Here is a 16,487-nt window from a genome sequence, read left to right as displayed (position 1 = left end):
TTAAGATTCTCTACAATGGACAATTACAGTCATGTTTTTTTTTAAAGATATGAAAACAACAAACTCATCGCACTATGCTCAGATAATTAACAATAGAAACATTTGTTACAGGCCTCTTTTTATATGAAAGTGCCACCAACATTTATCTTAATTATGTAACGTTATATGTTAAAAGTCTTTAAAGCTTAAACAAAAATACAATATGTCCTCTCAGATTTTCATAAACTGACAACTATAGTCATACTCTTATTGATAGAAATTAAGAAAAATAAACAAACACAATCACTACGCTCATACATTATTAGAAAAGAAACAAGTCTTAGAGTTGAATCCTTTTCTATGATAATAAAATGATAAATTCTAAAATTTGTACTAGAGGATGTCAGTTAGACAAACATACACAGATTATTGTATAATTATTTATATGCACATCCCAGCACTTATGTTTCGCTGGCATTCTCTGTACTAAAAATAAAGTCAAACAATGTCATTGTTTAAATAATATACTGGTATTAAATTTTTTCATATTTTTCTATTTTTGCTCCATTTATATATTATACACTGTATATATATATATAAATCTAAATAGGCGATTAAGGGCATAGGTAGGGATGATTTCTCGTTCAATGACAGAAGTGTTTTTTTCTTGTCAGGGAATGAGGAATCACAAAATACCAGTATGTCTTTGGCAATTTATTTGGAAAAAATTGATGCAACTTACCATTATGGAAAAGGAAAAACTACAATCAATCCTTTCTTAAGGATTCTTTATTTGCTACACCAATCGAGGGAGACGTCCTTACATTGGTAGCATATAACTAGCACATGTCTTGTTACCGGTTTCTAAATATACTTTTTTTTTATATACATGTATATAAGTATATCACAGACGACACAAAGGTGAACAACCATATAAATTTTCTGAACAATTTTATGACACCTATCAATTAATAATGTACATTTCATTAGGGACTATCATTTGCTCTTGATTTTTTTTTCATTTTCATAGTACATGTACCTTCTGATATGTGTTTTTTTTTTTTTTATTGTTTTTTTTTTGTCTCTCAACATATATATATTTTCTAGTAATTCAGCAACCATGTTCGTCAAAGTTTCATAAGATTACTCGCCAAAACGTAATACTAAAAATAAATTAAAGACTGAAAGTATAATTATATACATAATATCTTAAATTATGTTATATGAATCTAAGGCGCAATTACTACATAAGTAAGCCGCCTTCCAAAACCAATAACAACAAAAGTGTAATACTGAAAAGGGATGGAAATGCTGCAAATTATGCAAATTCACAGTAAGAAACAAAGCCAACAGCAATGAAAAGAGATGAAGAACATGTTATTGCCATTGTGAACCATATAAATGATCCATGACTGATCCCTTTGGTGTGGAATCCCACCTCAATGTCTTATCAATATCTCTTCTTAAATGCATGCTTTAAGACATATTCGAGGTTCTTTGCTTGACAATGTCTAAACATTTTATCATTAGTGCTCTGTCTGAAGATCACAAGGAGTTTTTATAGTCCAATATCAAAGTCAAACACAAACCTGAAAAATAAATCGGGGGAAATACTTTCAGGTCGCATAAATCCATAACTTGTAATTAGACGTGCACTGATTTCGGCAAAATGTAGAGATGATGTTATCATAGAACATGTGTTGTCGCACCCATTCCATTATCCCCTTTTCAAAATGACGGCACCGTGAGAAAATCATACAAGTCGGATTTTGTGAAGCAATTCGAATCTTAAGTCTATTGTGCACTTTTCCTAACTTCCTTTATATCATCACTCACAACTTACATAAGAGATGGTATGGCATTGGTTCAATTTATTAATGCTAAGAAAGGTACATGCGGCGACCTTGCAGCTTACTGTTAAAAAAATATGTACCAATGAATTTCTATGGCGCACATAGTAGCACATGTTTTTGACCGCTTCGACATGAACAACTCTATAAAGTCTGCCGAAAGGGAACGCCGCACAGAGACTACAGCTTTCATGAAAGTGTATCAGATTATAGAGCGGAGAAGTATTCCTGACTGGAAAACCTTGACAAATCCCATAAGATTCCACCTGATGTGAGCTTTATATAGTCAGAACGTTTGAAACTTAGTTATTTATAACAACACAGTTCATGGCTGTCGTAACTTGTTCAGCACTCAAGAGAAGGCCTATACCCAATGCCTTAAACTTTGACACGGAGTTTAGGGAAATGTGAAAGAGTGGAAGAACAACCATACGGACCTCTTTTACAATTGAAATTGTTGTGTGTGTTCGCTACTATAAAAATAGGACACATACAAGCGATTTGTGGTTGCAGATGTGGAACATTAGCAGTGTAAATGATGTGCGGAGTTTTCACCCATTCAATAACTATATATGTGTCTGTCTTTCTCCAACAATTTGTAAACTATTGCCTGCTGCACATGTCGGATACGACGCAACTTCGTCTCTGTTTGGAGTAGGTATACAAACTGTCCACAAGACTTCGGAGGACACGCACGACTATTTCAGTTGTGTTTAGAGTTTCGGTAATATTGACAATTATGAAGCCCTTTTTTGGCATGAAAGATAAATTCAAAGGTTCATGATCAGAACTATCTCTTTAAAACCACTCCATCATAATAATTATTCAAGTTTGCCACAAGTAAAGATGTAAGTTTAGTCAGGTTACCTTCCTGCGAGACGGCACTGAAACAGTATGTTTTACGTACTTCATTTCAAACAAAAAATTAGGACCACATTACACATCGCTAAACCCCTATCCGGTCACCTTTAGAATACGGTTGGCGAGAGTAAAATGATGCATTACACCCCGTGTATTTGAAAAGGCATCTTTCAGCAGAATTCTTGCAGGATCTGGTGTCTTCATTGAAGGAAATCTGCATGTGGAAGAGTCATGTGTTTGTTCACTACAAAACCTTACATGTCCGGGGCTTTGATCCTGTAAAGGGTCAGAATTATGTAGAAATTTCAAATCATGTTCCTTGACAATTAACCAGAAGATATAATTTTGTTGTGTTGATCTCTTTGATTGGAATGTTGAATTGTAACTATTTTCGAATTATTGAGTGTTTTTTAGTTTTAATGAATTTCATGAATGATCTTATGCAAAATATGCCTTCATGACAGAAGGATGCAGGTAAAAATAATATTCATCATTGATTGATGAGGTTGGATGTCAGCCGGCAAGGTAACTATTGTAATTTTAACAGAATATGTGTTTATCTTGTGTTATAGAACAAATATTTGAAAAACGCCAATTTCCAGAATAAATCGATTTCTTATTCATTTTTTTTTAACATTTTCGAGATAATTCATTGAAAATTGATATAAAAAAAATTCTGTATCTAGAATTTAACCAAAATTGTTGTATATTTCTTCAAATTTTGAAAGTATGGAAGAAACAAATAAAAACAGAATTTGATCTTTGACCTCATTTTATGCAAAACTGTTACCACATTTCTTTTTGACGACATCGATATTTCAACAGTACTCATGTTTCCGAATCCAATGATATATAATATAGCCATATAGTATGTTTGACGATTAAATCTAAAAAATATTGGGTCTGGTCACCGTACTAATAGACTTCACTGTGTTCTTATTATTGCAGTCTTGAAAATGAAGGTTGAAAGTTTATTGTTTATCATTTGTCAGTGGTATTAAACATGCACTATATGCACGTGAGTTACAAAGGGAGCTCGAGCGTAGTGACAAATACTTCGTTTTGAACTTTTCAATAATTCTTTAAATGAATATCCGACCATTTGTATATTTTCATATAGTAATTAGTATTTCGGATATATATGTATGCACACTGAAGTCTTTTGGTTGTGGATCTTGATTATATTTTGTATTTGGAAAGCAGCACATTGATTTCCGAAATATGTGAGTCTAAAGCCTGACCTGAGATTTTCACCCTGTCAACATTTCCATTTTCAATTTTAAGTATCAGGTTTAAAGATTTGGTTATATGTAAGACTGTAACGCACAAAGTGTTGGGCACCCCAAAATAATACTTAGTACATCTTTGTTTAATGATGATATGCCAAATCAGGTTTTTGAACGAGATATTCAAATATGTTGTCTTAATTCTCATTTTTAAGATAAAACCGCAATTGGAAACTTACATTTGATATAACAGAAATACAATTGTTAATTACGACAATGATAGGCGAGATATCTTGACCTAAATATATCATAGATGATAATGAATGTATTTTAATAAGTAAAGTAATATTTTCATTATTCAAAAAAGCTATTCACGAAATACATAAATAATGTTTAATACACCGTGCCAGTTGTGGAATTAGTCTCCCGATCTGATTTAACGATTCTGCTAACCATACATATTATTATCACATATAACCTGGGAAAAGCACTGTTCAAAATAGGAATCTAATTAATGAATATTTGACGTACACCATTTGTGTTTTGAGGTGGGAATAAAATCAAGTATGTATAACGCCTTTGTTTTAAATTGATTTCTCCTTATTAGTTTTAGAGTCGGTTTTACTGTTTCTACTCTTGTGTGAATTATTATGCAAAGCATTTGTAGTAAGCATATCTTATATAATGGCTTCAGACAAGGATACATTCTTTTGATATACTTGGATCTGTTTCATATACCGCGCCTTTTTGGGGAGGCAAAGTTTTGACGCAAAAATCACGATATCTCCTTTTGGACAGTAATCAATATTTTGTTTGTATTACAGGGAATATACAGGTAAATAGTTCATATTGGTGGAGTAAAGTCAACAAGGTAGCGAATTGTGTATCTACTTGAAACTAAATATTTTAACGATCATAGTTTTGAATCAGACATCAAGGCTTCGTATTGAAGACCGTACTGTAACCTGTAATATTTACTGTTACAAATTGTGACTTTTATGGAGAGTGGTCTCATTGACACTCATACCACATCTTCTTAAATCTACAAAAGAACATTTGTCTCACTTAAGTCTGAATCACCGATTTAGATCTTTTTATCTGTAACGGCCACGAAAGAGACTGTCAAGCGTCAAAGCTACCTCGGATAAGCCTTAACTCATAGCGTGTTCTTCGTGTTGTCTTCAATAAATAATGTTAAATAAAAAAAATCTTTTATAAAGTAAAAAAGTCATTATAAGAACATTAACATGTCAACAGTAATATTATGGTTTCTTCATATAAATAATAAAATACAGATATGTACGATTTATTAGAGGTAATAATAAAAACATAAATAACACAGCAGTTATATTATATCATCTTTATATGAACAACGATACACAGACATGTTACATGATTAAATATGAGAGGACACAATATACAACTTTATTTTACTTTTATAATTGTGATGCACGAACCCTCATTATCGACAAACACATTGTTGGCAGAACGTGCATCGACTGTGTCATTAACTTGTAATTCTAGTGCCACAATTGCAGTTCCAGTGTTCCAGTGTGTGATGTCATTTGAGAAGTAAAAATAATGTACTTCAAGATCATTCTTATAGACATACATATTAGAAGGATCTGATTTTGATAAAATCTCCACAGAAATTAAGTAAAGTCCCTCCGACGGACACGTAAATTTACCGGTCATTTGAAATTCAGATATATTTGCGATCCCTATTTGTGTTTTAATCGTCGGAAACTTGATAATTTTTCCTGTAGAGTACGTTAAGTCATTTGGAGCACAAGCAAAAACAGCAACTGAAAAAGAAAGATTTTATTCATAAACATCCGGGTTAATGTTTCAAGTTAATTCTCACAAATTATAACGTACTGTGATAAGTCATTACAGAATAAAACACGCGGTGTTTAAATCATCAAAACAGGACAATATAAAATCGAATATTAGTACATGTATAGTTAATTTTTAAGTATTACACTCATAATAGAAAACAGTGTTATAACAGTGTTTACAACAGTCGCACGTTGTGTCGAATGATAAAAGTTAGTTATGCTTGTATCATTCATTCATTCATTCATTCATTCATTCATTCATTCATTCATTCATTCATTCATTTATTTATTTATTCATTCATTCATTCATTCATTCATTCATTCATTCATTCATTCATTCATTCATTCATTCATTCATTCATTCATCCATTCATTCATTCATCCATTCATTCATTCATCCATTCATCCATTCATCCATTCATTCATTCATTCATTCATTCATTCATTCATTCATTCATTCATTCATTCATTCATTCATCCATTCATCCATTCATCCATTCATCCATTCATTCATTCATTCATTCATTCATTCATTCATTCATTCATTACATTACATTACATTAAATATACGTTGAACTATTGGTATAAAGACATGCAAGAAATCGATTTAAACAATGCATGTGTTTATCATTTTTAAATAAATCAAACCAAATTATTATATTGGTTCAAGACATATAGGTCCGATAAGGGCCGATTTTGGCCTCAACTTTCAGGTTCATCTAACAAAAGATTTAAGAAACTTTTTAAACACTTGTGTCTATTTCAATTGATTCGATTAGTTTATGTGAAATATTTTAACTGATTTAATCTTTAAAAACACTCCGATTCAAGCTTAGATATGAAAAATCTATCAAATATGCCAAAAAACGTCACTTTTTAGATGATTGTTTTGTCAAAAATGAAAATGGCCGAATCCTCAACCTTTATTATATATTATGTATTATCATCAAATATAACTTACATTTCAATATAATGATAGAACACGAATGCGACAACTTTCATTTTAAACGGAAACCGTCTAACATTAACTAAAATGCTAAAATTTTGAATATTTCAGTAATTTAGCATGACTTAATGATGCTACTACCCGATATATGTACATTGATTTGTCAAACAACAGCCAATATTTATGTAGCAGAAACATTCTACTTTCCAATAAATAGCTTAAAGATTACATTTTCACAATTTTGTAAAATTGCTATATTTTGGGGCCAAAAATGAATCTTACTGAACGTACTCCTTTGAATCAGTAATTAAATACATGAACGGGCGTCCGCTTTGCCTATGGAATAGATGATTCAAAGTCATGCCCAGTCGGGATTAGGACAACAATTCTGGTTGATGCGTATTTTTGAAAAGTGACTTTGTACCGTCTTTTTTCTATGTAGAACATGGTGGATTGAATCTTGTTGTATAGGTAGCAAACCCAATCAATTGTATAATAACGTATCAGATAATTAAAACCGTTTTAAATCTCGCCTAATTATTAATAAGTTGCTAAGTAATAAACATTGCGTACCTTTTTGTCGCATCTTGTCAAGTTCAGTCTTGTACCTTATAGTCTGGTTTAATAATGCTAAAAAGTCCTGACCTCTTGCGTGCTCCTTGACGATCAACTGATGTGTTTCTGTGTTTAATCGTTGAACATCTGTTTGCATCCTATGGAAATCCAATAGTTGGTTTACGGATTTTAACTGTTTTATATCCTCTAACTCCTTTTCTAAATGGACAGTCTTATTCCCGAAGACTAATAAATCATTTTCATGTTGTCGTTTTAGGTTCTCAAAACTGAGCTGCAAATTGCTATATTTGTTTTCAATTTCTCGATATTTTCGATTTATTTCAAAAGTCCCGTTTTCGGAATTATTCTTCTGTTCACATACAGTTAACCTTTTATTTAGGGAGGATAGCTCGGTTTGTAACTGCGATGTTAATAATTTAAACTCTTGATTCATATCACTCTGTATTTGAATAACCTTTTGACGTATTTCGTTATCTTCGTGTTGTAAAACCTGTTTTACATCGTGAAATTCGGAAACCGTCACGAATTGACGATTTGTTGAATATTGATCTCCAATGTGTGAAAAATTTGTTTCTAATAGAAACGCTTCAAGAACAGAAACTAGCAATATAGCTGCACAATATACTCTTAAATACATTGTTTCAAACCCAAGCCGTACACAAACTGGTGTTTTACAGATATGTGTTTTGTATTTATAATCAGTTTATCTTGTCTAAAATTCCCCAATGGAAAAACCAAACACTTATTGAATGTTACTTATCTCATAATTTATAAAATATATGAGAAACCTTTTTATTCATCTGACAGCTTCGGATTATTTTTACCATGTGTAAGACCGATCTTAAGCTATAGCATTATCATTCAATAAGGAAGAAGTCTACTTGAAGACAGATGATCGAACAAAAGTATATAATTTATCATTTTTATCAATATTATAACACATTTTTAAACTAACGAAAATTTTCACATATATATATCGGATATCTATACGTTTTTAGTATTAAACTAGATCTGGAAAACTTAGATACCCATACAGAAAAAAACACGACTATTTACAGCTGGGAAGGATATGTTAACGTGCATGAATAAAAAAGATTTAAGGCCTAATGCACACTTCTTTATAAAACACAAATGTTTTACTGCCAATTTTGATCGACATTTCGTTCAAAAAATATGTTAATTGTTAAAAAAAAAGACCGATAATCAACACGCATCTTAGTTAGTCTTCTTATTGTTATAGCATGTTTTTCTTATGTAAAAGTAAATACGAACTCGTTATCAAAGCAAGAACATGGCGAATTAAAAATCAGGAAATAGACGACACGAAATTACTTTTCTATTTTTTTGTCTTAGACACATACATTTTGATTACTTGTTATTGGCTTTAACTAGCTTTTTCATCGTTACTTTAACATTTGCTGGACATTTGTTTTGTCCTTCTTGGTCCCTTGCTGTGTCTTTTTAAACATGATTTGATCAACTGTCAGCTCATATTGCGATTTGGACATAGTCAAAGACACAGTAAATAAAAATCTAGACATTTAGAGATGAACATATCTAAATTTCCATGGAGTTGAAAACACTCAAAAGAAATTGAAAACAGGGAAAAGCCAACAACAATAACATAATGAAACTATACAGAAACAAAATAGTAACGTGTGCATAACATAGAAATATTTCAAATTTGTATAAAATCCACAGCTTAATAATTTAATTTTGGATGTAACGCGTCTTCTGAATGTCTGACGTTATTTTGTTATCAGCCCATAGACATAGTTTAGTCATGTGACCGTGACGTCTTCAACGTTTTTTCATGGTTTTCTACGTTTTAAAATGGAATTTATAATTAAATTATAAGAAATGACTGTAATATTTGTTCTGTCTATTCGAAATAACATAAAAAATGTGGTGCACACTGTTAAATAACCCGCTACGCGCGTTATTCAGTGTGCACCAAATTTTGTATGTTATTTCTTCATAGACAGAAAAAATATTACAGTCATTCCTTAATTAAAAAGGTGGAAAGCTTATAACAAAAACAAATAAAGGAAAACCGTTTGGCAAGGAATCAGAGCGGTCAACTAAGGAAATATAATCCTTTATTCAAGGTAATTTCGAAAATTTTTATTATTTTTATTTCTCTCTTGAAAACAATGGAGCGAGCCATAAGTTGGTAAGTTGTCTAATCGGTATTCGTAACATCTACTCAGGGTTGTAAGTAAAAATATCGACACAAATTGCGTTCATGACACATTCACATATTGACAACCTAATATTTACAATTATGTCATTGTTAAGCTTGTTTAAAGAAATTTAATTTAGTAATAAGTATATATGTTTATGTATTACTTATAAATGATAAGCTGTCTGACAAGTTGAATTGAGAGTACAATTTAGAATGAAGTCATTGCTAAGCTATTTAAAAGAAGCGATCTTAAAAGAAACACAACAAAATTTCGTTTATATGTATATTTGTAACTATTTGTAACACATGAATGATAAGGTTTCTCACACGTTGAATTAAGAATAGAATACTAAGCACCTATCACCCAGACGTCTTGTTCCAGGTCAGATAAGCCAATTGTTATATAATGACCTTCCACTTGACAAATAAAATGAAATCACACAAAGTCATATATATTGCTACAGTTCAGGTATAGTAAAATCATTTTGCTTTCTATTTACATCCATTCATATTATCTGATATATTTGATCATGTTGATTGAAATAATGCATTTCATTAAATTTTTGAATTAAAGTGCCTAGTATTTAAGATATTATGTATATAATATATAATGCTAAATATGATGATATATTAAATTACATGTAAGTTATACAGCTCTCAAAACTATCATTACCGTAGTCATGTTTTTAAATAATCAATTAACGAGATTCAAATTATTTACAGTGTATACTTCTACTTGTCATCCAAGAAACACAACAACACAGTAAGTTAAAGATAATGAATAAGTAATTTTGATTCTGTTTTGTAAATTTTTCTCTAGAGAAACGAGGCCAAAGCAATTAGCGAAATAGAGTGTTGTTCATACTAAGTTGTACGTCTCAATTTACTGTCCGACATTCCAATTAATGTATATGTTACATCTTCAAATTTAGTTTTTTTTCAAATTTTCTTTTAAACATAATGATATGATTACTTGGCCATTGTCAAGTAAACTGGCAGTTTTCTGTTCTCGAATGAATATGCAATCGTCTTCGTTTTGAGCATGTTTCAATATATTTGAAATTTATTACTTTTATCAAACAAAAAGACCAAGCTTTAGAGATTATCGTTGATCATCTCAACACATTTGATATTTTACCATGAGCCGGTACGGCGAAAGTGAGAAAAGCAATCAAGTTGAGATTTTAATCTGTTTATCGCTATTTAACCTATGACGACGTTGTCAATTTCATATCAATTTCATTAGCAACGCCACGTGCCCCATTAGCTTCTAGCGATAATTTTCATATCACTCGACTCCGCTGAGAAAGTCAGCCAGCAAGGTCAAAGGACAATTTCGTAAAACAGCGATAATCATACTTATGCAAATAATGCGATAAATGCACAACCCTATAACAAAAGAATATATTGCTAAATACTGAAATGATGCATAAAATATTTTCAATAAATTTATATTTTAATTTATTGCATCAAACATATGTATATTTATGTAAAAACTACACTTCAGACAATATCAAAGTTTTAATCTTTATTTGCAGCTCCAATACATTTAGAAGGCGGTAAAAGTCGGTATGAAGGCAGAATAGAATTATTTCATAACGGAGCATGGGGAACTGTGTGTGGACATCAGTTTGACGAAAAAGATGCACGTGTAGTTTGTCGAATGCTTGAAAAGGAAAATCTGTAAGCTGAAAACAAATAAAAATTAATACATATATACTATAAAAGAAGTGTTAAATATAAGTTTTATTACTTATGTTCTTTTACATTGATTAATTTATTTGATAAAATACATAGCAAGAAACTGTAAGTAATAAAACTGGTGCACCGTAGAAATAGCTAATGACACAATTTAATTAAATCATTTATCTTTTGACTAAATTCTTGTTCAATGTATTTTGTAATTTAGTACTTTAATAATAAGAATATAATTGCGCTGGAAAAACTGTTATGAGACAAAATTGACTATTAGGTTCGGAACCATTTGACTCTAAAACTCCTTTTTATTCATCTTAATAAACGTATACTACCCCTCCCCCCAAAGAGATGTTCAAATGAAACAGAAGAAATATTTCATAGTCCCCAGAGTACGACCTTAAAAAATTAGCATACTTGATAAATGATGTGTCATTGACAATAAAGTCAATAATAATATGAATCATTTTTATCAATGTTTTGGGTTTAAAATTAGCATCGAAGTCGTTTGTAATAGCTTAAATGTACTCGTATTATACATTATTCAAGAGGAAAGTACAATAAAAAAAAAAAAAAAAAAAAAGAACTCAATAACCTTACGAAATTAAAGTCTTCCATATACTGCAGGCACCCAATTATATATAAATCAGCGTACTTCGGAAAGGGTAATGGAAGTATATTGTTGGACGACATTGATTGCTTCGGGCATGAATCTGACATATCCTTATGTACCAATAGAGGATGGGGTATGACAAAATGTCAGCATGGTGATGACGTTGGAATAAACTGTGGTAACTATATGTACACAAAACATGAAATTTAAGTATATTTCTCATTTGTAAACTAAAAGAAATCATATTAAGGTAAAAATACCATCGAATAAATTGCATGTTTATGGAATATGACTACGTCGGCGTCGTCGAATATAACATCAGTAGGATATGACTAGTTTAACATCAACACCATTGTTCTTACCTTTAAAACAAAAATAATACGCCCGCAGCATTTACATGTTTTAACTTTCCAATTCATTAACTTTCATTATATCATACGGAAAGATCTCAGTGTCGACAGCAAAATTTGAAAATCCAACAAACAGGGCTGATGAAGTACTTACTAGCTATAGAAGGTTTTGTAATCATTGATACCACATTTATAGTTCCTTTCATCTAGATATAATGGTGCGGTTATCGAATGGTACAACTGTGTCAGAAGGACGAGTAGAAATAAACCATGATGGATATTGGGGAACTGTCTGCAGTGATAACTTTACAGTACAAAATGCAATGGTTATATGTAAAATGTTGGGATACAAAGATGTGTATGTATATATGTGACAATTCTCGTGTGTGTTTTGTAACGGGTCACTTCTGTAAGCTTCAATTGATAGAAGAGCTTATCCATATTATAGAAAATCTAAAACGACAAATTTACAAACCAAACAGAAGAATGTAGTGTTAATCAAATCGAAAGAAAACAATAAATGCACAGTGCGCAATCAAGAATCAAGAATCAACAAAACAATTCAAATATTCTAGTTAATTGGGTAACATGAATCCTGCCTAAAAATAGCGCATCTGAAAGGTAAACAATTCCTATTTGACAAATATATTGTAATAGCATCAATAAAATGTTTCTAGTATGGAGATTTGTATTTATTGGAAGTTCAGTGGAAGGTTTAGGACTCTTGCTATCAAACCGATACAATGTAAATGTAATCATATTTATTACTGCGTGTGCAGAACATTTAAAAAATGAAACGAATAACATAGTTTGCTCATATCTAAATGTTATGTGCAGAAAGTATAGTATGATATGTATTTCTGTCAAAAGGCAAAATACGTCAACAAATACGAATTTTTAGCAAATATACAACATTTGGACCTCATTTTACTCAAAAAAGCACATGAAGGTATATTTTTTATGACATATTTGATTTGATAAGGCAAAACATAGCCTATGCGAATAGTTAGCAAAACCTAAAAATGGATTCAAAACTGTATCGTATGTCCTTAAAACAGATCAAAAGATGTAAACAAATGAAGTATGAAATTTGATATGCATTTTTCGGCCAATCTAATATATGAAAACAAAAGCGTTAAATAGACACACGTTTCATTTTAAATTATTGCACTGAACATTAAATGTTTGACATTGTAAAGTTATTGTTCTAAACTTGCATTGAATATTTCGCTAGAATATTTATTATAGATTAGCTAATTATTATTTTTGAATTTGTCCCGATTTAATCGAATAAAAAAACAATGGAAAATTATAAAGACGATGTTTGAGTGATAGATGAGTAAGGAATATTTTATCTTGAAGAATTCCAGAGTTTTATCCAGTATCCAAGTTTGGACAGGGACTAGGGGATATATGGATGAGCAATGTGTCATGTAGTGGAAATGAGGTAGACATCACTAGATGTAGCTTTAACGACTGGGGACACACTGGATGTCAACACGATAAAGATGTAGGAATTTCATGTGGTAAGTTGTAAAAGAGGGACGAAAGATACCAAAGGGACAGTCAAACTCATAAATCTAAAACAAACTGACAACGCCATGGCTAAAAATAAAAAAGACAAACAGAAAAACAATAGTACACACGACACAACATAGAAAACTAAAGAATAAACAACACGAACCCCACCAAAAACTAGGGGTGATCTCAGGTGCTCCGGAAGGGTAAGCAGATCCTGCTCCACATGTGGCACCCGTCGTGTTGCTTAAGTGATTACAAATCCGGTAAATAGTCTAATTCGGTAGGTCATATTCATGAAGTGAGTCCGAAGGTAGCGGTAACATTTATCCCCTTTTCTATGCTCTTGTCGTAAATAAGGATATGTAAGATCGTCCGTTTCTACGCAGATGCATTTTTACATATGTGGTTTGATTTTACATGTAGGTGAACGAAGTGGGGTTTAATGTTCTATAATAGGGGATATCACGAACAACGCTTTTTGCATATTTTGATGTGGTTTCTAAAGAAAAACTCTGGAAATTTAAATATTGGAATGCATACAATAACCTTATTACACCCTTATGGTGGATAGCGTTCTCTGCTCATATGGTTAAGACAATTAAGTCACGTGTTTACAATTTCAATACACAAAATAAATTGTTATCATGTTATACCGTATGGCGAGTTATTTACGCGGATGTAAAATTTCGCTATTTTCATCGAATAAGGTATACGAAATATTTTGGCGGTAATTATTTTGGCGATTTTGTTCTATCCGCGAAAATGAGCGAAAATGTACATCCCGCGAAAATAACCCGATATACGGTATTTGGTAGACTTCAATCTGGGGCACATGAGAGATATCGACCCAATTGATCACATTTTCTAGGTATTTAAATGATTTTTACACTCTATTATGATAAGCTCGTCTTATATATATATATATATCCTTCCTCATATTTATCATGTTTATCAAGTGGACAATACTACCATGTAAAAACTATATACTCTTCATAAGCACTTTATATATGTAGGACTCTAAAGTGGGATGGTACTCTAAAGTACGATGGTCACGCTAAAGTGCGATTATCAACGCTAAAGTGCGATTGTGTCTGATGCTAAAATGCGATGATTGTTTGTTTTCAAATGCGATCAGATGACACGCTTAAGTGCGATGGTGTAACGAGAATGGGGTTTAGACAATGTTTTTATTTTTTGCTGTGTTAATATTAGTTTTTCGTCTATTATTTATAAATCGTTCCGCTGTCTTTCTATTTTAAATTGTTGTACAAGAGTTATTGCGTGGTTTATATAACTTTCTATTCGACTAGAGCCGAGGCTCTACGCCTTAGGTCGTACATTTATTAGATGCGCACATCAACAACATTTTGTGTTTGTTGAATATGTGTTTCATTGACAATTACACCACATCTTCTTATTTGTTTAATTTTTTTTTATAAATCAGTCCGTTTTTCTCTTTTAAATTGTTTAAAAATACTATCTGCCGCGTTAGCCATACGATATACTATAGTTAATAACATTCAGTTTTAGATAGAGACTTATTGGCAATTATATTATGATACTACACCTCTGCTTGGTATGTTACTGTCTTGTTGACGAATATCCATCTATTTCACAGACATGACAATGCATGTTGTTAAAAAAATATATTGTATAAAACAATTCAATTAGAAAGTTAAAAAGTAGCTTTTATCTCAAGCAAGTAAATGAAATTGGATTTAAAACATAGAGGGAGATTCTAAATTCAATTTGGACATATTAAAATCCTTTGACACTTATTGTATTTTGATGTTTCACTCTTTTACTATCGTCAGTTTTCTATGTTTATGAGAAGTCCTTTTATCGAGTACCATGACATAAACACGTTTGTTCTCGCCGACACAGCGAGCTCAAAGGTTTTCATTTTTGTTACTGTAACTTATTTTGTTGGTAAAGACTCCTCCGCATACTCAATCTTCTATAGCACCAACTGACATTTTTTTTGATCATTTGTATTTGTTTTCTTGTCTTGTAAAAAACTTTCATTTCCAGAAACATTTTTGTTTACCAGCATGTCCATTTGTGTATGTTCAAACGGCTTGTAGCGTTACAATGCAAAAGTCCACACGTTTGCGTACTAACACGTATTCGCGGAAAAACGCACTTTAGCGTACTTCGATATCGGACTTTAGCGTGGTTCATTAAATAAGACAGAACATCGCACTTTAGCGTATCAAACCATCGCATTTTAACGCAGACCATCGCACTTTAGCATGACCATCGCATTGTAGCGTCCCCATCGCACTTTAGAGGCCTACATATATGTTTCATATCTTTCGGATTGGTTAGAAACTTTTTTTCATAGCATCATTAGCCAACAAATCATTCTTTTTCGCCTGTTTAAATGCTTTTCAATTGTCCCTTTTGTGTTTTGTACTCATCATTTGATTGTTTTTTCGTCCGTCCAGTATTTCATACCTGATATAAATCGATAGATTGAAACAGTAGTTGAAGTCACACCGACTGAGCCTAATCGATTTCAGGAAATTGTTGTAGATAAGAGTTATTACAATGTATAAAAAACAAATAAAACGAAAATAACGAACACACCAAAAGTGAAACTTCACTTACAATATAAATAAAAGAAATGAGATTTAAGAGATAAAAAAAAAATCAATTACAAAAGCAAACAAATAATATGTAAAATGCTATAAGCTTTCGTCAAGAATTGATAGCTATCTATACAATACGTCAATTTCTAATCTTGTTCTATAAAAAAAGATGTGGTATGATTGCCAATGAAACAACTCCCAGCAAGAGACCGCAAATGACACAAAGACTAACAGCCATAATTTAGTATACGGGCTT

The 16,487-nt window shown here is 31.5% G+C and overlaps 1 protein-coding gene across 1 annotated transcript in view; it reads left to right on the top strand.

Annotated features, from left to right (window-relative positions):
* The first annotated feature begins 9,867 nt into the window (after positions 1-9,867).
* LOC139526219 (scavenger receptor cysteine-rich type 1 protein M160-like) overlaps positions 9,868-16,487 on the top strand; it is a 52,043-nt gene continuing 45,423 nt past the window's right edge. Inside the window, exons 1-6 of the mRNA XM_071321345.1 lie at positions 9,868-9,930; positions 10,185-10,224; positions 11,000-11,144; positions 11,784-11,947; positions 12,330-12,477; positions 13,482-13,645. Of these exons, the coding sequence (XP_071177446.1) occupies positions 9,868-9,930; positions 10,185-10,224; positions 11,000-11,144; positions 11,784-11,947; positions 12,330-12,477; positions 13,482-13,645 (724 nt within the window). The remainder of the gene's footprint in view (positions 9,931-10,184; positions 10,225-10,999; positions 11,145-11,783; positions 11,948-12,329; positions 12,478-13,481; positions 13,646-16,487) is intronic.

Source organism: Mytilus edulis, chromosome 6 (assembly GCF_963676685.1).
Source record: "Mytilus edulis chromosome 6, xbMytEdul2.2, whole genome shotgun sequence".
NCBI lineage: Eukaryota > Metazoa > Mollusca > Bivalvia > Mytilida > Mytilidae > Mytilus > Mytilus edulis.
Note: the sequence above shows the minus strand (reverse complement) of the source record. Positions and strands in the feature narration are given on the sequence as shown.